The sequence below is a fragment of the Eumetopias jubatus genome, unplaced genomic scaffold (assembly GCF_037043125.1).
Source record: "Eumetopias jubatus isolate StellerSeaLion01/CBP00866 unplaced genomic scaffold, mEumJub1_p1.0 scaffold_1, whole genome shotgun sequence".
NCBI classification, from domain to species: domain Eukaryota; kingdom Metazoa; phylum Chordata; class Mammalia; order Carnivora; family Otariidae; genus Eumetopias; species Eumetopias jubatus.
In genome coordinates, this window is record NW_028274807.1 from 73,256,543 (window position 1) to 73,283,637 (window position 27,095).

The window sequence follows — 27,095 nt, forward strand, 5'->3', positions numbered from 1 at the left end:
ATATGAAATTTCTAAGGTAATTCTGCATTATGCTTATTTGGGAAAAGAAAGTCTAGAAATGTATAAAATAGTAAACAGTTAAAATTTCTTTTGCCTTTAACTCCCTTCTCCAACTACCCTGAGAACTCTACTTCATAGAGGTTACCAGTTCAGTGTGTACCAATTCATCCTCCATGACCATTCCTTTTAAAAATATTTATTCATGTCCTGCTTAATTTTATTTAACATAGTGTTCCACAGGCCGGTAGACTGTTTTATGATTAGATTTGGTTTTCAATGACTAGATTTCATTTTTTTCCATCTTCGCAATGGAGAGAATACATAAAACAATTAAAAAACAAAACACATCAAAATTTAATCCAAACTTTAAAGATGTTACTTCATTTCAGTACCTTCTTAGTAAGAAAGTGGTAAGCATTAGTAGCTAGGGAAAAAAGCTGAATTTCTAGCTGAAAATATGCACACTGGCCCTTTTATACATAACAATATACACATAAACACGTATCACAACACGTAAATAAAACCTACTTCAAAATGATAAACAAAGACCTTTCTTTATTCTTACTTTAAATAAGTTAAAACATGAGTTTAAGGCAAAAAGAAAGAATATACTTGCTAATAAAACACTGAATACCAGTAGCCTGTATAAGATTACACAGAGAAGTAATACCATTTTAATCTTTACCAATTTACCAATATCCTCAATGTTGCCTTTAAAAGATAGACTTAGGCCATGAAAAATGTGCTTGGTTCTAAATGCCCCATTTTGAGTCTGGATTTTCTCATCAATAACCTGGAAAGCACACCACTCAGGCTAGTCACATGGAATTCTGTGTGTAAATAACTACTTCTCTAACACAGAGGACTCTCCCTGAGGATTACTTTATTCTTTGTGCTGTCTCTCTCTTTTTCTCTCTCTCACTACAACACAAAGCAGAGTCTACTTCACCTATGCAGACTCAAGGTAAAAATAATCCTTCACCATTTTCCTTAGTTTGTCAATTTCATCTGACTATAAAAAATACTATTTCACAAAGGCAAAATGTAAAATTCAACTGCTTTTACCCTGAACAGATGCCTTAAAGACCTCAAACACTGGTAACACGAAACAGAAAGAAGTTTATCTTATTCTGTATCAACAAGAGAAACATTCCAATCTTTCCATTTTTTAAAACATACTAATTTCTATTAATAACCATTCCAAAAAGTACACAAAGGGTCCACGAATATTAAAGAGAATGAAAATAATTCCAATAAACTTAAAAGTGCCTAACAAACATAAAAAATTATTAAACTGTTTTGGTAAATTGGATGGCTTGGCAATTAGGAAATCACTGGGGACCTAGAAGGAAGTGGTTTCATTAGGAATGAAAGCCATATCACAAGATGTCAGCAAGGGAGTGGGTGGGTGGAGGCGGGGGCCAACATAGCAAATGCAAGCTGTTCTACAAAAGAAATGATATGGTAGCTTTCTGGCATGACAGTGTTAGGAAGTTTCCTTAAGATAAGAGTTAGCGTCCTTCTTCCTCTTTTTGAAGCCAGGAGGCGGAGGAGGCTAATAAAGAGTCTGTATTAAAAGGTCATGATTAAATAATCACTGAACACATACATTATGTACCATACAAGATATGGTGAATTTAGGAAAGAACCAAATCACTTTAGCGGAACAGATGAATCAAAATAGACATGAAATTTTTTTTAAAGATTTATTTGAGAGGGAGAGTGCACGCACAGCGTGGGGAGGGGCCACAGGGAGCAGCAAGACTCCCCGCTGAGCAGGGAGCCAGATGTGGGACTCAATCCCAGGACCCTGGGATCATGACCTGAGCTGAAGGCAGGCGCTTAACTGACAGAGCCACGCAGGCAGCCCCCCAATTTTTCCTTCTTAAACTGGTTATTTTAGTTGATCTACAGTTGCCTACAGTGGGAAGTCTGCCTTCTGCTCAATTAAACCACACTGGCAGTACCTCAGTAAGGTTTTCACTGGAGGAAGGTAAATAAGTAGGCAGAAGGAAAAATCCTGGTTGAGCAAGTGATAATAGTCTGGAAGTAGGCACAGTGAGAGACATAAAAAACAGACAAAGGGAAAAGACTGCTTAGAAATGTGGTAGATGCCAGGACAGATGAGAAAACAGTACTGAGGTCTTACAATTATTGGCCAAAAAGAAATGCAGTAGTCAGATATAAGTGAAATTACAGGGGTTACAGTCCTCATACTTCATGTATTCTCTCCAGGGCACCTTACTCTATTCTCCGTGATTGTGCCTTTAAAAAAAATCCTCTCTGGGCCTTTGTGTCTAGAATTCTACAATTCAATACCACTCGTTCCTTTTTCAAATCTCTTAAAAGTTCATTTTCTTTGGTTACATCAACAGACACAAAATGAATATGCTACTACAGATAGAGTTCAAATAACTTACCAAATTTTCAACAGTCACACGGTTTCTAAGACTCTACTAAAAGAAGATATACATCAATTTTATCCCAATTAATAAAACGACAATTTTTAATTGCTGTGAATAGGAAGAATTCTCTAGAGTATGGACTTGGGGGCAGGAGAGTGGGTAGTGGTGGTGCCCAGCAAAAATCCCCTATGGAGACTTGTTAAAATTTGCGCATGTCGGAGCCCTACCCCTAGAAAAATAGTTTTAAATATGAGTTCCTTTTTCTATAATTTTAAGTTCCAGATTCTGAGTATAATAATTTTTTTATGATAATTTTCAGCCTCACACTACTTCATGGCCACTATTTTCATCCATAATGGCCCTTCAAAGGTATGGCAGGTATGGAAGAAGTTTAGGAATGTGGAGTAACCAATGGAAATTAAATTTGAGAGTATCCTGATAGTCTTCCTTTCTAAATAAGGAACAACCAAATCATTCCGGCTGAGGGTTCCATCTAGATATATTCTAACTACTTTTTACTCAAGTTTTAACATGGCATGAAGATACATTTCTTAACTATCCTATAAATTAGAATTATGCTTTATTTATTTAGTCAGTGGTTTTTTTTTTTTAAGATTTATTTATTTTAGAGAATGAGTGAGTGTGCACACACATGGGGGGGAGGGGCAGAGGAAAAGGGAGAGAGAATCTCCTAGAGCAGACTCCGCCGCTGAGTGCAGAGCCCAATGTAGGGCTTGATCCCAGGACCCTAAGATCATGACCTGAGCTGAAATCAAGTCAGCTGCTTAACTGACTGAGACACTCAGGCACCCTTAGAATTGTTTTAGATTTAATAAAAAATCTTACAAAAATTTTTAATTGAAGTATAGTTGACAATGTTACATTAGTTTCAGGTGTAAACACAGTGATTGGACAAGTCTGTTATTCTGTGCTCACCACAAGCGTAGCTGCCATCTGTCACCATACAACGCTATTATTAAAATACCATTGACTCTATTCCCTGTGCTGTACCAATAAAGGATCTTTTTAAATTTAAGCAGCTATGGTGCATTTGTCTTCCAATTTTAGCTTTTAAAATGGCAGTAGTGGTTCACTCTAACATCATGCCCTTTTTATCACCATAATTTCAAAAATACATTAGTATACTAATAATGAACAAAGTTCCCATTCTAAGAATGATTTCTGTTAGTGAGTATCTGGTAGCTCAGAGAAAAATAAAATTTCCATCTAAGCTTTTAAAGTCAAAACTGAATCTCACACACACTAAGATACAAAGCTGGTAACTTTGCTCCTTTCTAATTATCAAGAGAAAGCAAGGATGGATTATAAGAGGAGACTGGGAAAGTGAAGAGATCCGAAGACAAGCCCCACCAGCACTGTATACTCCCAAGAGAAACAAACTTCAAGTTTTAAGAAACAACTGCTGGCTGTCTGGGAGACGCCCAGGCATCAACCAATGAAGCACAGCCAACAGAGGCGAGAGGCCGAGCACACTGCTGTGACTCCTACTCCCCAGTCCCTGGGCTCCAGTGAAAGGCCAGCTGTTGCCACCTGGCGCAGGGAGTCAGCAGAGCAAACTAACTGCAGGAGGAAAAGGCTGCGGATACTGGAAGACTCCAACTGGCTAAGCTCTATAAGCTATACTATTTTAAACATTAGGGACATCAAACTGTATCATTAAAATAAAATAAGCCTATGCAATGACAGCCCAAGTAAAGGAGTTTATCACTGTTTCACATTTCACTAGTAAACGAGAATGGAAATATGAAGTTAACTCAATTTTTACTGAAGCACATCTTCAATTCATATAAAGTACGAGAGAAGTAGGAAGCAATACACTGAAGCCTATTACCACAGATTTCAATACTCCCAGTGCAAAACTCCCCACCGCCCCTCAACTTAGAGTAGTAGTCTTTATGCTCAAGTAAAGATTCTCTATCTGTTCCAACTGGATCTTAAGACTTTAAGCATGAACATAACACACAGAAAAGCTGTGTCTGAATTTTGGGCAACTTACATACTACTTAATTAACTATGGTGGAATTTGATAGAGTATAATTTGAGACACGTTTAAAAGTCATAAATTAACTTCTTCCATCTGGTCAGTGGCTTGCTTTACACTTTAGCGTCCCCTTATCCAGATATTCTAATTCTAACAAAGTTTTCATATCATTTGGGAGTTTAAATATTAAATCACTAATGTGTATGTTTTTCTGATTCACTCTGTAAAGGACCCTGTTAACTATAACCTTCCAAATGTAAAGGACCATATTTTGTGTAATTATATTTTTCAAAGACTTGAGTTTTGTTCTCAAATTAGTTTGGCAGAGTCGTTAAAAGACCTGAACTCAAATCCCGGCTTTACCACTTACTACCTATGTGTTTCTAGGCTTCCATTTTCTTAATCTATAAAATAAGAAAAATGACTACCTATGAGAATGCATATAAGGCACACAAACTAACATCTGGCACAGGAAAAGTACCCAAATATTAATTCATATTCATAAAGTTTCAAGTTCTAATATAAAAATGAAAAGAAATATATTGTAAAATAAGAAGGGAAAGACTGTAGATCTTAGAGAGATCTAAATGATTTCTAATGCCCCTTTAATTTCTGGATATCAATTATTCTCTGATTATGTACACAGACAATGAAAAGTAATTTGGGCTTTAGTGAACAAGAATTTAGAAAGAAATCTAAGCTCTAAAGCCCAAGCAATTGATAATAAAGGTCCAAAACTCACAATAACCTAGTTAACAACTGACACAACATTCATATAACAAATAATAAAAGAATTCCATTTTGTTTTGCTGGACTTCAGTTTGGCAACATTACAGCAATTGTTACCAGCGCCCAAATACTCCATTTCTAGGGCGGGACAGAGAATAAATTCCAAAATGTCTGTGAGATGTTAGCATTATCACTTGTTTCATATGATGATAATCATAAAATAGATTTTATAAATCATAAAATGACGCATTATGGAAAAACTCTGAATTGAGCTACATACCATACCAATCTTCCCTTCTTCAAAGAAAGCATTTAAAAATATAGTCTGCTTCAATAAATATACTAAAAACATTATTACAAATTATACCGGGAATCCAAATAGATTTTATCTAAGTAGACACTGTATTTATCTATAAAAAAATCCTTTAAAATAAAATTTGCTACAAAGTCAAATGAATTTCATCAAGGTCATAGTGGGCATATTTCAACACTAAATAGTTCTAAGTGTAATTAGATGCTGCAAATAAGGAATTTAGGTGGAAAGATGAGCTATGCAGGACATGTGGCACCTGGCTGGCTCAGCTGGCAGAGCATGCGACTCTTGATCTCAGGGTCATGAGTTCGAGCCCCACACTGGACGTGGAGCCTACTTAAAAAAAAAAAATGTCTAGGAGGTAACTCAGCCTCAACATACTCAGAATTCATATTTTTTAAAATTCTCATTTTCTCTAAATTATTTTCATATGACCATGATCCATTTACAGAAACAAATCCAGTTATAAAAACAAAATTAAACCATTTTTTACCTTTTTTATGTAAAAATAATTTCAGATACGAAGAAAAGTTGTAAGAACACTACAAAGAATGTATTTTTCCTGAATAATTTACTGTCATTACATCTCATAAACCCCAAATATTGTATTGTGTACTAGCTACAAATACAGATATCTTCCTAAATAATCCCAATTTTACAATCAAAATTTAAAAATTAACACTGATGTATCACTACCATGTAACACCCTATTCAACTTTTACCAACTGTCCCATTAATGTCCTGTACAGCAACAAAATTAGGTTCAGGGTCACACGTTGCATTTTGTTTTCATGTTCTTTAGTCTCCTTCGACCTGAAATACTTCCTCAGTATTTTCTTGTTTCTCATGATCTTGATACATTTGAAGATTACAGGCCAGTTATTCTGTAGACTGTGCCTCAATCTGGGTTTGTCTGATTTATCTTCATGATTGGATTTAAGGTACACATCCTTTGGTAAAAATATCCAAGAAGTGATGCTGGGCATTTTTTCACTGCCATTCTACAAGGTGGCACACAGTTCTAATTTGACCATTACTGACAATATTAATGTTGACAGCTTGATTAAGGTGGTTATTGCCAGGCTTCTCCATTGTAAAGTTACTCTTTTTTCTTTTTTAATTATTTTGTGTGGAGATACTTTGTGTGATTATACAAATATCCCATTCCTCATCACTGATTTTGTTCATTTATATAATTATCAATTTATGGAATCCTATTTTATTCAGTGGGTTACAATTTATACTTGTCATTATTTATTTTGATACCTCAATTGTCCTAGTTTGGCCAGCTGGAGCCTTTTAAGAGCTGGCTTTTGCGCCTTGCTGACATGTCCCCTTCATCCTTCAAATACTTCCTTATTTTGTCATCTTAGGATGCTCCAGGTTCATCTTTCTTGCTCCAGCTATGGAATCCACCACCTCTCCAAAGAGTCCTGTTTCCTATGTATGATTTCTCTTCTTGAGACTGGAAGGGGTAGGCTCTTGTTTCATTTGTTTGACCTTCCTAACTCAGGACAATCAGTTGATGAATCTCCAAAGTAAAGTGGTGAAAGGATTTAAAATCGAGCAAGTTTAATAAGACTGGCAAAAAATATCATGCACCAAACTTTCCCAAATGCCACAATACTCTACCCCTGTACTATTCTGAAATAGTAAAAGCTCTTTTGACTGTTTCCCTTTCTCTAAATTCCATCAACACACGATATTCTAGTTGAATATGCTATATACTAAAAACTTTGATCCAAGTAATACAGTAGTTACTGTTAAAACTTTGAAAGTTTTCTGGCTAAAAGAATCCATGACCATATTCCCAAGTGTTACACTAAAGATAAACAGTATAGAAAAGGTACTCCCAAGAGTCTTTTCCAACTAATAGACAACGTCCTGGCTCATCTCCTCCTTTAGTGTGAATGATGAAGCTGAGTCGCTGGTGAAACACTTGCTTCCGAGGACGTTATTTGGTACATTAACATGACCATAATTTTATATGTACAAAAACAGTAAATCATTTCAAGGGAGTCATAGAGTACTTTCTCAGGAAAACGAGCAGGATAACATAAGACTTGGCTTGACAGTGCACAAATCTGTGTTAGGAATTCACTTTCTTGAAATAATCAAATTGGGACTGGGGGTTATATAAGGCTCTCTTACAGAACATGAGAAAAAACATTTTTCATTACTTAAAATTATATATGCTGGTAAAATTCAGTGAAGTATTTTGCTGTCTGATAACCAAGTCCTGAGGGATACAAAAGAAATATATTTGTACACCTTGTGACACTGACACACCTCTTCCTGTAACAGCACTAATATAGCATAAAATTGTGAAGCAGGGACTTGCAAGTGGTTTTTGAAGTAATTCTCCCAAAGCCCCTCCTAGCAATATAATAACTATTGGAGTCATTTTTACAAACAAGAGGCTAAGACTCTGAGAGATACCCTGCCTAAGATAATGCAGCTAGTGAATGGCAGTTCATACTCAAACACAGATCTTCTACGAGTTAGCACAAACTTAATTATTCTGATAAAGTGACATGAAAGAAATTAAAAGAAAAGCAAAAGAAAATGGAAATAAAAGCTAAAATGAGATACGTTTTTAAAAACCGTAGTCTTTTTAAAAAAAGACTATTTTAAGGGAAAAGAGGACAGAAAGAGAACAAATGACAAGAGGAGGCAGCGACGGCGGTGATGGAGCGCGCTGCTGAGGCGCTGGGTGTTAAACAGGACAACTGCTGCTTTCTCTTGGACATTTTAGGGAGCGTATTGTAGTGACCTAAGTTCAGATTAGAAATGGTTTTCAAATGTGATGAACTTTCTCTTAGATATCAGAAAAATCCTAAGACACTAAATTTAAGTATACACTGAAAGGAAAAATACTTTGTTTCATGGAATTAAATGAGGGGAAACTTGTACCAAGGTAAGCTCAAACAGAAGGACCAACCTCAGTATTTTTATTTTTATTTAATATTACTCTTTCATGGATTTCCCTTGGGTTCTCAAGGATCTAAGTAAATCTTACTATGCAATCCAAATACCTTAAAGCTAGGAACCAACTAGCATTCAGGAAAGAACCAAATATCCCCCCCCAAACAAAGTGAAAAGGTGATCAGGAAGGCCAAGCTAGGCTGGAGGGTGGGGGAGGGGTGGCAGAAGGGAAAGCCTTGTGGGTCTAGTGTAGCTGTTAACGCCTGACCCGGCTGAAGAGGGTGTTCACATGGGGGTGCTGGGGGCTTGGCCCAGTAGTGAGGAGAGTAGCCCTGTAGGAGGGCAGTCCAGTCTGGTGCACAGTATTGGAGCATATGTGGGATGAAGGGGTTGTCCTCTACAAAAGCATGGCCTGGCTTCAGGTGAGGAGGATGTCCTGCTGCAGGGGAAGAGGTGGGAAGGATAAAGGGGGATACGCCTGGTACACGATGCCAGAGCATGAGCTCAGTGAAAAGGGGGTCCATACAGGGCGAGTCACTGTGGTGGTGGCGTGGAGTTGGGTGGTTAGATTCTGAACTGGGTGAAAAGGATGCTTGTGCAATGAAGGTAACAGTGACAAGTTTAGTTCCATACAGTAAGACTGATCAAAGGAAGTAAATATTAAGGAGACTTGGAGACAGATTTCTCATGGTTAGAAAAAGGAGGAAACTAGGATGAACTCTGTATTACTGAATTAAAATGGAAAGTATCAGTGTCAACTTATGATTTTCTTTTTTTTTTTAAAGAAGAATTTATTTGTTTTTATTTTATTCATTTATTTGACAGAGAGAGACACAGCGAGAGAGGGAACACAAGCAGGGGGAGTGGGAGAGGGAGAAGCAGGCTCTCCGCCCAGCAGGGAGCCTGATGCGAGGCTCGATCCCAGGACCTTGGGATCATGACCTGAGCCGAAGGCAGACGCTTAATGACTGAGCCACCCAGGCGCCCCTCAACTTATGATTTTCAATACAGACATATACCTATGATTAGGAATATAGATGTAAATGTGTGTAAATGTGTCTACACGTGTATATGTGCATGTGCGCGCACACACGCGCACGTACACACACACACACACACACACACACAAATGCATGAAAATCTGTTCCCCAGCTCTTTCCATTGAGACGGTCTGGGAACAGTGATATTCCAATACAATCAGCACATCTAGTTCCCCACTCTTGGTTTCTAAATACCATTCTCCAAAAAAAGGAAGCTGGATTACACAAAGTACAGGAGGAGCGTGGAACACCTTGTTACATGGAAGGACAACACTAGAATGACACATGACACTTGAATGGGGTCTGAAAATTAGATGCAGTAATGTATCAGTGTCAACATCCTGATTTTGATGGTCGCATTATGGTTGCTAGGAGAAAATCCCTGTTTCTAAGAAACACGCATTAAAGTACTTGAAAATGATAGGGCTACGGGTCAGCAACTTTCTCTCAAATAGTTCATGGAAAAAAGTTCTTGTATGTACTTTTCTACAGTTTGCGATTAAATGGATGAATGAATAATGGAAACGGGGAAGGAGAAAAGGCGGTCAGGGAAGGGCAGGAAGAGCTACTTACTGAGGTCCTCAGCCAGCTGAACTCGTTTGCCGGTGAGTAGTTGTACCTTCTTTTCGCTGTCTTCAGCAAAATCTTCCAATACCTCTTTCACATTTTTCTCTAATCGCCTGACTGTTCAAAGTAAACAAAAAACTTGAGGAGCATCATTTTTATGAATGCACAGGGATGATAAATTAGCAATAGCTGGAGAATAAGTTCCGATTGCTGTCATCATGTTAGATCTGTTCAGTTCCGACTTCTCACAGGTATAGGGAGAATCTGTACCCGTTATACAGTACTTCTATCCAACATGAATCTAATACATATTTTCAGAGAAAGTCATATTCTCAAGTCCTAACACTTTAAAAGAAGTGAGGATTTCTCCAAAAAACTTAAGTGATGCTTAGGAGTCCTTTTCTAATAGTTTTTGTGTAATGAAGGGAGATTCCTGCTATGTTTTATCTCCCATCTTTTCCACTTATGATTCATTTATGTTAATATTTTAATGGCAGATTATAGTTCTCAATTTTTCTAGCAAATCTATTTTTATTTTAAAATTTATTTTAAATTTATTTGATAAAAAGTGCGCGTGTGGGGTGGGGAGAGGTAGAGGGACAGGGAGAGAGAGAGAATCCCAAGAGACTCAATTTCATGACCCTGAGATCATGACCTGAGCAGAAACCAAGAGTCAGAGGCTTAACCAACCAACTGAGCCACCCAGGTGCCCCTAACGAATCTATTTTTAAAGAAGTATTTTGATATCCTTCCATTAAAAATGAGTTATTACTCTTTTTTTTTGATGTTAGAAAATGGTCCCTCTGTGGCTTACCTTCAGTGTTTGTAAGTTGCTGCCTTAAAGTATTTGCAGTGATAGCAAGCATGCGCTGTATTCGCCAAAACAGGACGACATCATTGCATTCCAACTGAAATTTAGGTAATTAAGATTACCAGATGCAAATTTAAAAATGAAAACCACGTTCATAAACACATACAACTACTGAAGTTAGTACCTATACCGTAAACTTTCGTAAAAACCCTCATGTTTACCTAATACATCTATTCCTATTGTAGATATAAGCCACTGAATCTTTTCTGCACAGGTCCATGAACATCTGCATGATTTGGTGTCAATCTGCCCCCCAACCACAGAGGTTTGTCTTGATTCCAATGACAAAGCAAATCAATTTGGGAAGGAGAGAATTTCATGACATTATATACAAGTAGAAATTCATAGCATATACCCTTAATTTATATTTCGTTTCAGCTAACAACCATGTTACCTTAAATATACCCTTAGGCTAACCTCTTTTGTTTGTGCACTCAAGCCAGTTTTGAAATGCAATTGTATATAAAAGTAAATTAATAATATATTATGTTTTAAAAGAAGCTTATTCTATAGAGAGGTCTCCTCAACAATTACGCAAAAAACTTGCCACTTTTTACATAGACATATTTAAATACAAATTTATTTTAAGCCGTAGAAAACTCAAAAGCTTATTTTAGGGGTCTCAAATAAGATCACTGATTAACAGAGCTCTTTCAGAAGGATGCTTTAAAAAGCATTTCTGCTTGTAAGAAAATGCTCAAAATACATGAGTCTGCTGCCACCTAGGGGTTACTCTGTGAAATGTGGCATTAAACAACGTACAACCTTATATACTTCTTTTAAATAATTATTTCAAGATTTTAATGGTATAAAGAATTACAATACAGGAAAAAGCACAATAAGAACTGTTTTTGCAGTATGATTTCCACTATCCAAATGGACTGTTATATCATACACATGCATACACAACTAAGGATAGAAAGAATTGAACAGATATATATATATATGTTAACTAAAATTACTTCTAGGTCAGGGGATTCTAAGTGACTTACTCCTCAATAGGGAATATTTAAGTAAGTGACTATTTCCTGTTGCAATTTTTTTTTTACATTTGTTCATTGCATTTCCACAACAAGAATGTATTATTTTCTAACATAAAAAAGTTAATTTTTTTAAGATTTTGTTTATTAATTTATTATCAGAAAGAGAGCAAGCACAAGCAAGTGGCAGAAGAAGAGGCAGAAGCAGGACTCCCCGCTGAGCAGAGAGCTTGACACGGGGCTCAATCACAGAACCCTGAGATAATGACCTGAGCTGAAGGCAGACGCTTAAATGACTGAGCCCAAAAAAGTTGCCCCAAAAAGTTAATTCTTAAAAAAAAAATTTAAAAAGTGGTTTAGTGCCTCTTATTTGCATACAAAATCTTATAGTGTGTAAAATATAAACTGGAATACCTTAGAAAAGACAGCAGTTAGGTTATTCTTCATCAATCACACATTCTTTCCCCAGTAGATCAAAGGATTTAAAACTAATGCTAAAGTTATAGTTCACTTTTAAGCATGTAAACGATCACCAAAGCATTTCCCCTTGTTTTTGGACACCTTACCTCAGAATCTACAAAATGCCTTTGGTAGTAGTAAAAGCCTCTTCGACAAAGGTTACAATGGTTTAGAGCTGTTTTTAAGAAGTGTCTTCTATAAACTTGGTGCCAAGTATCCTTAATCTAAAATGAAAAAAGAAAACAAAAAACTGAGTTACTATACATTCTGCAGGTTCACCAAACACATTCTGAAAAGTCATCCAGAGTTTACTTATAAAAAATATAATTAAAACTAACAGTAACGTTATTATTCTACCAATCTTTTTTATCCATTAAAAAAAATTTTTTTTAAGACAAAGATTAGATTTACCACTCGTCTGACTCTTTACCAGTTTACATACTTCCAAATATGCAATGTTTTTAACAAGCATTGCTATTATATTCATATAATCATCCTGTAGGGTATATATAGGGTTGAGATTATTATCTCCCCTAGTAAGAAAGAGGTAAAGAGCCCCAAGGAAAAAGGGGTGGTGAGCCAAATCTAAGGACAGAGTTGGGACTAGGGAGCTGGTCTCAGACCATGTCCATCAATGCAACAATATTTCCTTTCTGATTACTACATTTCATTGTTACCACAACAAAATGACCCCTCTAATGTCATTACTATGCAGAGTGTTCAAGGTTCTTTCACACCATTATCTTTTCTGAGCACGAGAGTAATAATGTTAAGTAGGTATAACAAGTATCACCAACACTATATGACAGATAAGGAAAGTGGAAGTTCAAAGAGATTATATTAGTTACTAAAGGTACTATTACTAATGAATGGGATGAAACTGTGCTAGTATTCACATCTCTGACATCTAGCCCATCTGCTATTCTTGTCGTAATACTTCGCTATTTCACAGCTTCATAAAGTACCCTGAACAAAATGTCTCTTGGAAAAAACCAGATATTTTCTTGTTCAGAAAAAGTAATTAAAATATATAGCCAATCCATATCCTAATATGTGGGCAAAGTCCAAATGTGGATAAATTAAATTTACGTTCAACTAATAGTTTCACGTAATTATCATTAGTTTTAATTTCATTTTCAATTTATAAATAATGCTAGATGTAACTGCTTGAACTGCTTTGAGTTTTACCTGCTTTCTTTTCTTGTTCTGACCTCTAGCAGAATTTATATTAAGTATACTCATTTCTCAAATACAGAAACACAAATAGTAGATAATCTCTAAAATAATTTATGTGTGGCTCTGAAATTTCTTATATGATTATTTTTCCCCTTAGAATTATTTTTCTAATTGGGTTTCACTTAACTTAAGCTAATATTAAAATGAAATTTCGATCCCTTACACCTCAACTAGGGGCACAAAGGCCCAGAAAGTTATTTTTTAAAAATTTTCCCAAATAAGCATCATGAAGGTAAAGTAAAACATAGTCTAAACTGCAATTAATTTTATTCTTGTATTTATTACAAATGAGGAAAATGAGGTAGAACCCTAAGGCACTATCCAATTTAATAAAAACTTAACATTCATATTTTTTCTAAACCCACTCTTACCTGATGAAGGTACATTTGACTGAGAAAACACACATACAAATGAACCGTATTGAAGCAGAACTTATAATTTTGCAATCTGAAGCAGTGTAGCAGGGTGCAGAGATGTGGCTGGGTTTCACCCCCCTCCTGCCAGAGCTCCCTGCTGAACTTGCCCAGGTACGTTACCTTTTCAAGTCTCAATATCCTTGCTTACAAATTAAAGCATTACACTTAAAATAGCAATACTGAGAATAAATCTCTACTCTGTACACAGTCAAAATGACTGCTTTTATTGTCAGCAAAGGTCCACAAGACCAAAGTCAAATTAAAGCACTTAAATACCCAAATAACACATGAGAAGTAGTCACATGTCACCACAAGAAACAGAGATTCAGGAAGCAAGTGCATGCTTATCAGCAGTACGTATTACCAAGCTTGGGTCCACTTCTACTCCTCGGGATTCAAGGTTCTTTCGGACCGTAGTTATCTCGTCGCTCGCGAGATAGGCTGGGTGCTCTTCGGTGCACTTCAACATCTTCTCCAATTCGTTCTTGGTTTCATTGTGGACAAACTTTAAATTGTTTCAAAGAGGACTTGTTTTATGGTTCATGATTTGGCACACTTAAAAAAATTTTCCTAAATATACTGCTATTGAACAATAGGGGACACGAGCTCCACACAAGCAACAAGAAAGAATATAATACCCTGGCTTATGAATACAGGACAACCAGCTTACAAAGGCAGGGTAAGCTGGACTCAGGCGAGGCCAAAAAAAAAAAAAAGGCCTTATTTGTTATATATTTTACTTTTGCTGAAATGTTTCACTGTCGAAGTTACGGTACCAGGTACCTTACTATATAGCTTCTTGATCTTAGGGTGGGGTATCACTCTAGGAAAAAGGACCCTGAATACATGGGAAGAGATAATGTTCTATAAATGCCTTGTATCTAAGAACTAGATGACTGTAAGGACTTGCACCTGCTGACATGTTTCTTTTCTGATAAATTACATATGAAATTCATAGTTGGGATTTTTTTTAAAAAAGTATTTTCATTAAAAATTGTGCTTCAGATTGCTTCTGCAAGGTACCTATCATCCTCCCCTTTTAAGATTTTATTTTTATTTATTTATTTTAAAGATTTTTATTTATTTGAGAGAGAGCAAGCAAGCACGAGAGAGAAAAGCAGGAGAGAGAGAGAGAGAGCACAAGCAGGGGGAGAGGCAGAGAGAGAGGGAGAAGCAGACTCTCCGGTGAGCAGGGAGCCCCATATGGGGCTCCATCCCAGGACCCTGGGATCATGACCTGAGCCGAAGGCAGACACTTAACTGACTGAGGTATCCCTAAGATTTTATTTTCAAGTAATCTCTATACCCAACTGGGGCTCGAGCTTACAACCCTAAGATCCAGGGTAGCACCCTCTACCGACTGAGGCTGCCGGGCGTGCCAAGGTACCTATCATTCTTAAATATACTTCCAATCTCTTCTCTATAATTGTTCAATCTGATGACCAAAGGAGGAAAACATATACATACTAGTGATAAACTTGAAAATAAGACTCCTATACAGTGTCAAATTATGTTTATCTTTTCTTTTTTCAATCCTTTCAAAATTGCACGGTAGAAGAAACTAGCTTCAAATTCACTGATTACTCGAAACAAGCTACTACCACAACACTTTGCCCCAAACTATAGCAAGCTACAGTATCTGAGTACTTAGAGAAGAATAAAATGTAAATGTAAATAACTGGCTTATAAGTGAAACTACTAATTAATATTCTCTGAAAACATGACACTTTAGAAGAGCTATTACTTAACGAAGAGAAATTTTACAGTTTCCTTAAACATCTGCCCTTGGTCTAAAGTAAGAAGGAGCTCTCTAAGTTGGAGGATATTCCCCAACTTTTGTCCTGTTTTCACTTCCGTCTGTCCACCTGTCCCCTGCCCACACTGGGTCTTCAGGAGAACACTACTCTCCCATCCATCCTGAACAAGATCTCCACAGTTCAGCTCGGACAAGGTGAGAATGTTTCAAAGGGATGGATTTTTCCCTAGAAAACTAAGGAATATCTAACAATATAAAAGCACAAAATAGTTTTCAGAGCACAGGTTTCTCAGCTTTAACACAGGACCTCTTAAATTTCTTTTCCTACTAAATCAGTCATGCAAAAAGACAGAAAGAATAGTTACACAGTCACCTAAACTTGCAATGTGAGATATGGGGATGATCTCAACCTCTTCCAGAATCTGTGTCTCACAGTAACCTCTAGGAATGAGGTCTAGGATAGCGGTTTTCCACAGGGAGCAGGAGGGATAAAAAGGTTAGAGAATGAGAACTTGATTCAGTGAGTCTGGCAGGAGGGGCTTTCTTTTGCAACAGAAAATGAAACAACACAGTCAAACACTTCCCCAGGAGGTACTGATGTCCCTCCCCCTATATTCCCAATTATGGCCTCTGTTCTACAGTCAGTCTGGGTCTTACACATGCTGTCCTCAAACCCTGAGAAGGCTCTTCTCTGAAGGGTTTCCACAGTCCTCTCCTAGGCCACAGATCCTTGCATTTATCTTAAAACTAATTCCTCTGCTTCTCTTGCAGGAATCCCGTATGGGTTCACATTCCTGAGAAAATAACTTACAACTAAGAATTATTTCTCTCTGAGAGTGTTTGACCTAAGCATATTTGCCACTAGTTGCTGAGGCAAGTTGCCATCTTTGATTATTCCGGAAACTTTAGGTCTAATTTCCCTTAAGCCATGATGGTCAGACACCATTTTTCTTCCAAGTTTATCTGCCTCAGGCCAGTTCTTTTCAACCAATTCTTCTAGTCTTAAAATCAGAAACCTCTGATGATCTCCTAGAAATTCTTTTCTGACAGACTTCGTCCTCTCATCCCATGTGTCGTGAGAGATAACTGATGCTCCCTGAAAACACACATGATCCAACCACTAACTCTGTCCACTTCCTCAGCTTCTCTCCAGTCTCTTAACGACTCATTTTCCCCTAAGAATCCTATCAAAAAAAAAAAAGAGGAAGACTGTCCCTTCACTTTTTTTAAGACAAACTGGAACTCACATCTGATAGACAGCTTATGAAACAAAAAATGCATGAAACTAAAAAAAGATATCGATACCTGTATCTCTGTATGTATATATAGGGTGTTGATTATATAACTTAATTCTGTATTTAAGATGAAAAGAAAAAAATAAGAAAACAGGAATGACATGACATTTGATAATTTCCCATTTTTTAAGTTTTTTCTCTTGATATTTCTGTATCTTGGTCTCCTTTCTCTAACTACATGGATTCAAAGACAAAAGGAAAGAAGGGGGATTGGATTCCACCTCTTTTTCTTATTCATTACTTCCTTCACTTCCGTATTTTGGTTCTACATTCTGTTTTCTCGCTTCTGTTTAAGGAATGAACATAAGAATGAGATGTGGTGTAAAAACAGAGAAGCCGTAACAATAAGGAATAAAAAGATGATAGGGGATGGGGACTTGAATGATCTGTACATCTTTCCTGTATTCATTTGTTAAGTTATTTATACTTGCCTTTACCATTCTGTTCTACTGAAGTGCTCATTAAATATTTATTGGATGAATAAATTCTATAGTTCTATTCCTATCTGAATTTTTATACCTATTTTGGGAACACAACAACAAACTAACAGAAAAATCCAGAGGTAACAACAGATGAGGTAAAAATAAAAGTCACTATAGCTTTTATTCTAATCACTTTCACTCTACATCCTTTAAATTCTTGTCATTTTTTATTTCTGTTCATAACTTTAATTTTCACTTTACCTCAAACAGGGAACTGAAATGAACAAAGTAATCTACCACAAAAGGCGCATGGCTCATTTCCCCTTCCTTTTAATAACACAGCTACTTCACTTAAAAAAAAAACCAAAAACCAACTTTCTTTTGTAGTTTTCTATTTATTCTAAAGATTCATTATATTTTAGAAAGGCTGATAAAAAACATTTGAAATTATTAAGCTTGGACTAGAGGCATGCAAAACTTGTATTTAATGCTTGAATTAAAATAAACAAAATTATATCATAACACAGAGATTTGTTTGTTTTTACCTGTTCTTGGGTCCGGTTCTTCCAGTACAACCACCTCTTTTTCCAATCTGGACCTATCATGTTTTCAATTGTGTTTTCAGCTAGAAAAATTTAAAAAAATTTTAATTCATCAAGAAATTTTATCACTTACCAAGTTCACAAACTGTAACTAGTAATAAATAAGTCTTGTTTTCTTAACTATTTCAAACTACTATATCAATATAAAGTCAGTTGAGATAAAGAAAAAGATTACATGATGGTTACGGTACATTTATAATAAATTTATTTTAATTATAGATGTTTACAATCTATGAAAGGTACAACTGCTTGTAAAGTTCCTGTAGGTATAGAGGCAAACACTAAAATAGTCTTCAATTATAGTTTTTTAGAATGTAAGTACATATAAACATGTGTCCAGTTTATTTAATATTTTCAGTAGTTACTAAGCAGTTGACTGAAAAATCTCACAAAAAACATTTAACTATAGTATTAATGACAAAGACTATAAAATGTTGGTTTCATTTATTTTTTAAAAGCTTTTTTTTTTTTTTTTAACAAATGTTCATCAAGTTGGATAACTCCTTCACCACTGGGAATACTCAAAACTCAATAACCAGTGTCCCTACTTACTATCCTTGAGACGAGCTTGAAGAGCTTCTTCCATAAAATAAATAGCTGCATCCCACTGCTGTTTATCAGATATGGAACGGTCTTCTAAAGCATTGTGTTGAATAACCCTCTGAAATAAGAAGGAAAGAAAAACAGCTAACTTGATTTATGCCTTATCATCTTAGTAATTTTATTCAAATAGACAGCTTATCAAATACACAAAATAATAGATGCACCTAAACATAAAGTATGTCGCTCCCATGCAAATGCAGAAGTTCCTATTATCTGCCGATTGTCAGCTTTCTCCCAAAAGAATGAGCAGTGAAGATTTTTTCCTACACCAAATTAAATGAGCTATGTCTAAGATAGAGACAGGCATGTTATACATGTAACTACATAAAATCTGCACCTAGAACCCTAGTACTCAGGAGTTAATGATTCAGATCTTCGCTACCTCTCCTTTTTGCCATATGATCTGTGTGTCTGCATTTTCAGAAAAGAGGAGAACAACAACCACTGTCTCACTGTTAACATCAATGAAAAGTATAAAGGAGAGAAGCGTAAAAGGTCTGGGCAACTATAAGCAAATGTGAGCTATTTATTACAAGAAAACTAAATGTTATAATTTTTGAATGAATGAATGAAAAAGGACACTTCTCGAAGGAGCTAGTCTTAATAAGGTATTTAACAAGAATGAATATAGTTTTCGGGGCACCTGGGTGGCCCAGTTGGTTAAGCAGCTGCCTTCGGAGCTGTCTTGTTTTATTATACCAGGGTCCTGGGATCGAGCCCCGCATCGGGCTCCTTGCTCAGCAGAGAGCCTGCTTCTCCCTCTCTTTCTGACTGCCTGCCACTTCCCCTGTTTGTGCGCGCTCTCTCTGTGCCAAATAAATAAAATCTTAAAAAAAAAAAAGAATATAGTTTTCAAACATGAAGACAAAACACTTGTTTAAAAATTAATTATAATTACAACCAGCCCCCAGTGAGATATGCATTTTCCTAGAAAACTGTTCTATCTTATCTTTCAAGGGTGCCTCCTTGGAACTGTCTGAGCAGAGCAGGTGCTTAACAAGGTTTATGGTGATGAAAACGTTCTACATAACAAAAGATCTGTTGGAGATGGAGCATTTGGTGAAGGTCAATAGCCAGGCTTTGTAATTAGAGCAGGGCTTGAGTCTCAGTTTTGCAAGGACAATAATAGGACTGCTTAAGAACTAAATAAAATAGTGCTTACAAAATATATTGTAAAGTTTCTGGCACCTTTTAAGCATTCAACATGTGGTAGTTAGCATTATTTCAGGAATCTAATATTTTATGACTCAAATCCACTGAAAAGCAATGCGTCTCACTCCTTTCGTTACCACCAAGGGTAAAATGAGAAGCAGCTATCTGAGCCATCTGTGGTTCAGGCTCATGTAATGGCTAGTGGACAACAATTTGTGGAAGTTTAGAGAAGCCTGTTTGCTGCGAAGTTTCAGTGAAAAGTTTCCTAGGAAAACTTTCAAGGGTTAAAGGGCTGATTACAGATAAACTATTTCTTTCCCTCATTATTTTAAATTCAGAACCTAATTGAAATGGTCATATAAAAACAACTTCCTATAAAAAGGGTATCAATTTGAGAAATTCTATAAAACTGTGAGGTTGACACTGTAATATACAAATGATGTACCAAGCTGTCCTCCGCAAAATCATTCCACTTGTGGCGTTTAATACTTTCTTCCTTAACAGCCTCTTTAAGTTTATCAAATATGTCATCATGCTCTTTCCCTTTTGGTTCTGTCATGAAGCGCGAAAATTCTTCTTGTAGGGTCTCCCAAGCAACCTAGATTTAAAAGAAAAAAAGCTGTATTTATACTACTTATTTTAATATGTAATGTGACAAACGTGAAGTTAAGCCAAATAGATGTAATAAGTTAGCTTATCACAAAATACATATTGAAACCACAATTTTTTTTTTTTTTAAAGAAGGCAGCAAATACAAACTCTGGCCTAGAGATCTCACACTGGTAGCTGGTGGGATAGATCTGGAGTCCTGACATGTTTTGCTAGACATACACAGTGTTTTAAATTTTAAAAAATTAGTAGCCAACACTAAAAATAGACTTCATATAAAACCTGTGTTTCCAGCCTCTCTTGAACTATCTGGCAGCACTGTACCCGCATTCCTATATAACACCAACTGGAACTGAACAGGGGCCGCCCCCTTGAGATAGGTTTGCACTCCAATCAGCCACCACACTTAGTGCACTTATTTATTTCATTCTGTACAACACGTGAGTTTGCCTGCTTCTTCCATACTGTAGAAAGTTTAAAATGTCATAATGATTTAGTCTTCTTCACATCTTTGTGAAGATCTAGTCTTCTTCACATCTTTGCCTTTATGCAAATATATGAAGCAATGCATCAATACCTTCAATCATACTGACTATTACTTATATTGGGTATATAAGTAATATTCAACCTATATTATAGCTAACTCGTAATTACCTGGCCAGAGAAAGAAGAGCATAGTGTTAAAAGAACTAAATCTACTTATGATTAAGTGGGCTAGGCTAGTTAATGTTGTGTTTTTTATTTAGCCCTCCTCATTTTAAACCATGGCATAAACAACGTGACTATCCAAGAATACCCAGTGAGGTATTAGAATCTATATTTCCTGACCCTCCAGCAGATCCACAGCTTTCTGCCACACCCAGGCATGAAGGGAGAAAGCAGCAGGAAACAGAATGACCACTTCCCTGCTGAGCCTTAGGATATGACAATATCCTACCATGGGACCGGGCTAGCTGTGAGAAGAGCTAGTGGAGTGGTGGCGGCAGCCCTCTAGTTATTTTAGGGGTCAATGTGTCGAGAACTGACAGGGCTCAGCTGTATGCAGGTTTGGCACAACAGCTGTCAGTTTTTAGAAAGAGAAGTTTGAAGAAGCTGAGAAAAGAGGTGAAGCCAGGAGTGAAGGACAGGAAAGGGGGAAACACAGCCAAATAATTAAAAATTAGCTGACATTTTCTTTTTCAGGTAATGAGAAATAAAATTATCTTTAACACCAAGTCTAACTTTGTGAGCAACCACACATAGAAGCACAGGACATGCTGAGTCTTTGACAGAATAATCATTCTTCAGAGTAATGCGTATGGCAGATCAACTTAGATGATGGTCATCATCCTAACAGCAGATGGCACTTACTGTGCAGTTACTGTGAGCCACGTATGTCTAAATACTTTACATATTACATCCATTTACATATTCATTTACTCCTTAGAACAATCTGTGAGGCAGGCAATATTATCATCCCTAATGTACAAATAAACAGAAAGCTGAAGCAACTAGTCCAAGGGTCACATAGCTACTATGTGGTAGAGACCACATGTAACAGAAAAGCATTCTTCAAGGTACTTTCTTATAATTCCTAGTCTAACCTTCTGGCAGGATCCTAACTAAGGAAATGATTATTTAAGTATAATTGAGCTCTGTAGAAAATCAACAACTGAAATGTTTTATTCATTAAACATTTTCCTTATGGAATCCTCATCCACAGAAAAGGCTAAAAACATTTCACATTCAAGCAAATTCTGCTGGTTTTATTACATGTTATCTTTGGAATAGAACCAATACCCTCAGACCAGCAGCATACCAATTAGTAAATTTTTATAACGGTAGTCAAGGTAGTAGCATTTAGGTTAATCCCAACACAGAGATGAGGAGTAAAGAATAAATGGAGCATAAGGACCCATTAGGAGAGACAGTGGCTGTGATGGGAATAAAACCTAAAATTCACAGCTCCTCCTCCCTTCAAGTAATGCTTCTTACCCATTTAATTAAATTATATCCTAACCTCTACTGCTTTATTAGGAAGCTGTTTATCAGTCCACTGTTTAAGCTTGATATCCACTGTCGTATTAAAAGTCCCTGAATTCATAGTCTGTGCAGCTGGAAGATAGATGTTTTCAATCACATGAGTTGACACTCTTTCCCACAAAGACTGCTGAAGGATTTCTTCCCTGAAATTAAAAAAAAAAAGTTTCAAAAACACCGAATTTAAATATAATAGTTTTTAAAAACAGCTTTATTGAAGTAATAGCCACTTACAATAAATTGCACATATTTAAAGCTTTGACTGAATACACTTGTGTGCATCACCACAATCAAGATAATGAACTTACCCATCATCTCCAAAAGTTCTAACCATTGGATCTGCTTTGTTATAAGAGGTTTAGCTTATATTTTCTAGAACTGCATATAAATGCAATCATACAGTATACTCTTTTTGTCTGTCTTCTTTCACTCAGCATATTTTGAGATGCATTCATATTGTTGTGTATATCCATGTTTCACTTTTTATTGCTGAGTAGTATTCCACTATATGAATCTATCTATTTACCTGCTAATGGACATCTGGGCTGCTTCCCATTACTGGCTATTCCAAATAAAGCTGCTATGAGCATTCACTGTATGGACATACACTGTTGCTCCTCTTGGGTAAAATATCTAGGGCTGGAATAGCTGTATCATACTGCAATTATATAAATAACTTTTTATGGTACTGCCAAACAGTTTTTCAAAATGGCTGAACTATTTTACATTCCCACCGGCACAGGATGAGAGTTCTAGATGCTCTACATCTTGCCAACATTTGATATGGTTAGTCATTCTGCCAGGTTTACGGTGGTATCTCATTGTGGTTTTCATTTGCATTTCCCTAATGACTAATACTTCTGAGCATCTTTTCATGTGCTTATTTGCCTCATATTAATACATACTTTATATGTACTGACTGTGAAGTGGAGTCCAAGTCTGAGAACTTGTTGGTATAATTTTAATAATTTATCAGACCACGGCCCAAAGCACAGAGATGTTATGGGATATTGCTGGGTAAAACGGTCCAACACATCATGATAAATAAAAGAATATAAAAGATGGATAATCAAGTCCTTCCTGCTTTCAAGACATCTCAGAAGAACACAGATCTCTAAACAACAAAGAGACAACTATTTCAATCAAGAAAAAAAACTGAACTCTCAAGAAAATATTTATTTGGCTTCTTCCAAACTAATTTCTACTGTTAAGATAATACCGTAACATACAAAAACATTCTGCTTGCCAAGAGTGGTCAGTCTTAAGAGTAACTTCACCCCCTACTACACAGCCATAAAGCTCAGGGTAGCAGAAACAGCTGTTCTAAGGCCAAGCTGCAATTTTCTTGGTTGAGCAGTGTCAACACTCCCTTCTATCCAAAACTCCTCACATTCACGCAACATCTTGTGTAAAATCAAGTCTACTGAGTCAATGAGCTTAGCTGCTGGTTTCCCCTTGCTAACTTTTGGGTCTTTTTTCAGTGACAACCAGAACACCAAAGAGTGTGAGGTAGGGATACACCACGGGGGGACCAGAAGGACGCAGTCAGTTTAGTCATGGTGTTAACGACAGATAATGACAGGGGGAGAATTTTAGGAGCAAGCTGGAAGAAAAAAAGCTTCTCAGGGTCTCCTATTCAGATACAATTTTAAACACAAATTCAAGATTTCTGAAAGATGAACAAAAGGCCAGGATCTAGCCTCTGACCATCAAGCTTTCTGCTGCTCCTGCCTCAGAACAGACTTGCTCTGTTATCTCTTCCTCAGAGTCTGGGCCAAGAATCGACATCCCAGACACACTTTCAAGGAGATAATAACAAAATCCCAGACCATCAAATCCTGACAAGCCTAAGGTAACTTTCTCACAGGAGGCTGCTTTCCAGTCCACCACAGGTAGCTGCTGTCCCCGATCCCCATCCCCCTTCCACCAGCAAGCTGCTGTCCTGCCCACACTCGCCCTGCCCCCCTTCATCATAATCATGTTCAGTGTGCCCCCAATACCCCGTCTGGAACAAACAAACCACTTTACATTCTCACTCTTTCCCTTCCTTACATCCTCAAACCCTTCCTGGCTCTCCTTTCCAGACCGTGGTTGGTGACCGGAAGGTGCTCAGAGTTAGGAAGTGGAAGCTGTGTTCTCCTCACCCCACAATCTCTCTTCCAGACCACTGGTCCTCAACTCTCACGCAAAATTCCCCGTGGGCTGTGGCCAGCGTATGTGCTTACACCATCTGCCACCCTGACGTGCACCCTTACTTACATTTCCCAGCATATGTTACGTGACTGTAGACTTTATCCTAAATTTTGCCATCATCTAGGGAAAATTCCACAAATACACAAAATACAATTAACATTATAGTTCTACGTATTCCTCTCATTATCTCCAGGAACTTTACCTCCACTTTACTCCATTCTAATTCAAAATGGAAATTTCTTGTTTTAAAGCAGAGGACTCACTCTATATAATAATTTCAACCAATACAGAAAACGTAAGAAGTCCTCCATAATTCCTCTTTCAGTAGTACAATCACTATTCAGCTTAATTTATCAATAAAAACATTGAATCCCTGAATAAATATTTGTGTGTTTACATATTACACAGACTGTTTTATAAATACTTTTTGTTTTTTATTTATTTACTTTTTAAAGATTTATTTGACAGAGGGAGACACAGCGAAAGAGGGAACACAAGCAGGGGGAGTGGGAGAGGGAAAAGCAGGCTCCCTGTCAAGCAGGGAGCCCGATGCGGGGCTCAATCCCAGGACCCTGAGATCATGACCTGAGCCGAAGGCAAACGCTTAACAACTGAGCCACCCAGGCGCCCCTATAAATACTTCTTAAAAAGTTAAAAGCATGTTATACAGTTTTCCATGTCAACAACCTGTATTTTTCAATGGCATCACAGTAATCCACTCTATGAATAAATCAAATATATTAATTCCAAATAGAAAACATAAGGTTTCAATATTTTTACACTTATACACAAAACAATGGTGAAGTGTTCTTATGTGTTCATCTTTGTCAAATGTATCTTCATTCCTACAAATTCACAGCAATGTAATTACTGGATAAAAATGTACTCACTGTTTAATGGACTTCTCCATTACCTATACATCCAATCACTAAATTCTGTCAATTCTATCTTCTAGGTAACTTCTCAGACATTTCAAAACTGTCTCCTCTTCTCTATCTGCACAACCACTATTCAGGTTCCAGCCACCATCACCTCTCATCTACATAATTTCAACAGCCAACTGCCTCCTTGCTCACTGCCCTCTTCTTCATAGCATTCCACTTTCCCTACTACAAAGATCATTCTAAAATAAAATGCAAACCCGCCCTAAGGTTATTCAGTGGCCCTCAGTGCTCGTGGGATAAATTCCAAGCTTCTGAACACGACTTGCATGGCCCTCGATAATCTAGATCTTGTTTGTATCTACTGTTTTATCTCCTGCCACTTGCCTCCTCCTATGCTAAAGCCATAGGTAACAGTCTTCAGCTACCTTTGTCACCTTGCTTGCTCTCACCTCCTGGAGGTACATCTTAAACTGAGCAAACAGAAGAACAGAAAATATTTAGTTCTAGTCCAAGAATGATAAATTTTTAAATTACAGACTTCATTAGAAAGATAATTTATGCACAAGGAATTTGTTAATTAAAATATGATTGCAAAAAAAATCAAGGCTATTTATACATATCTTGCTTGAGTTACACAGAACCTATTTTGGTTTCAGTGCCAACAAATTTAAGAGTGCCAAAATTCATTTAAACAGAAATAGAAGGTGATAGTTTGCCCCGAAAGAGATCTGCATGACTATTTTTTTTAAAAGGATGACTTTACCTATTTTTAAAAAATCTCCAACAAAATTCAACTTGAAATAAGACTTGTATAAAACATGAGGCACATATTACAAAAAGTACCAACTGTTCTTACTCAGAAATGAGAACTTGAAAATATATACTCCTTTCCCTTTACAAAGTAATTTTCTCTATAGTTTCGTTCTCTGTGATTAATCTAACAAGAGCAACCAGCTTTTTTAAATTTATTTTTTTAATTTAAATTCAATTAATTAACATATAGTATATTATGAGTTTCAGAGATAGAGGTCAGTGATCATCAGTCTTATATAATACCCAGTGCTCATTAACATCACATGCCCTCCTTAATGCCCATCACCCTGTTACCCCATCCCTCCATCCACCACCCTCCCTCCAGCAACCCTCAGTTTGTTTCCTATGATTAAGAGTCTCTTATGGTTTGTATCCCTCGCTGATTTCATCTTATTTTATTTTTCCCTCCCTTCCCCTATAAGAGCAACCAGTTTTGATAGACTGATCTTTACCTAAAACACAACTTGATGAAACTTTTGCCTAAATGACTTGACAGAATTCAAAATTATATACAAGGTAAAGAAAGCCTAAGACAAATTAAGATTTAAAAAGACCATGGAGAAAGCAATTTTTCAGAATATCTTTTCTGAAAGATACTTAATAAATACACAATTTATTGTACTTAAATACTTAATTAGACTACAATAGTGGTTAGATTTTGCAAAAAGAAATACTTTTATGCTATTGCCTATTTACTGTTTTGGGGGATGAGTGAAGGCTACAATAAATCACTGCTTTATCAATCTAAATTTTAGTATCTCATTATAACCCTTATAGTAAAATCTTTGAGAAAAGGTCAAATAC

The 27,095-nt window shown here is 36.6% G+C and overlaps 1 protein-coding gene across 4 annotated transcripts in view; it reads right to left on the reverse strand.

Moving 5' to 3' along the window:
- OPA1 (OPA1 mitochondrial dynamin like GTPase) overlaps nucleotides 1-27,095 on the reverse strand; it is an 84,457-nt gene that overhangs the window by 17,060 nt on the left and 40,302 nt on the right. For all 4 annotated transcript variants that reach the window (XM_028101053.2, XM_028101054.2, XM_028101055.2 and 1 more), the window contains 8 exons: nucleotides 22,382-22,547; nucleotides 20,219-20,371; nucleotides 18,571-18,679; nucleotides 17,962-18,041; nucleotides 14,308-14,448; nucleotides 12,399-12,515; nucleotides 10,796-10,889; nucleotides 9,988-10,098 (listed from right to left, as the gene is read on the reverse strand). In XM_028101053.2, coding sequence (XP_027956854.1) covers nucleotides 9,988-10,098; nucleotides 10,796-10,889; nucleotides 12,399-12,515; nucleotides 14,308-14,448; nucleotides 17,962-18,041; nucleotides 18,571-18,679; nucleotides 20,219-20,371; nucleotides 22,382-22,547 — 971 coding nt within the window. The remainder of the gene's footprint in view (nucleotides 1-9,987; nucleotides 10,099-10,795; nucleotides 10,890-12,398; nucleotides 12,516-14,307; nucleotides 14,449-17,961; nucleotides 18,042-18,570; nucleotides 18,680-20,218; nucleotides 20,372-22,381; nucleotides 22,548-27,095) is intronic.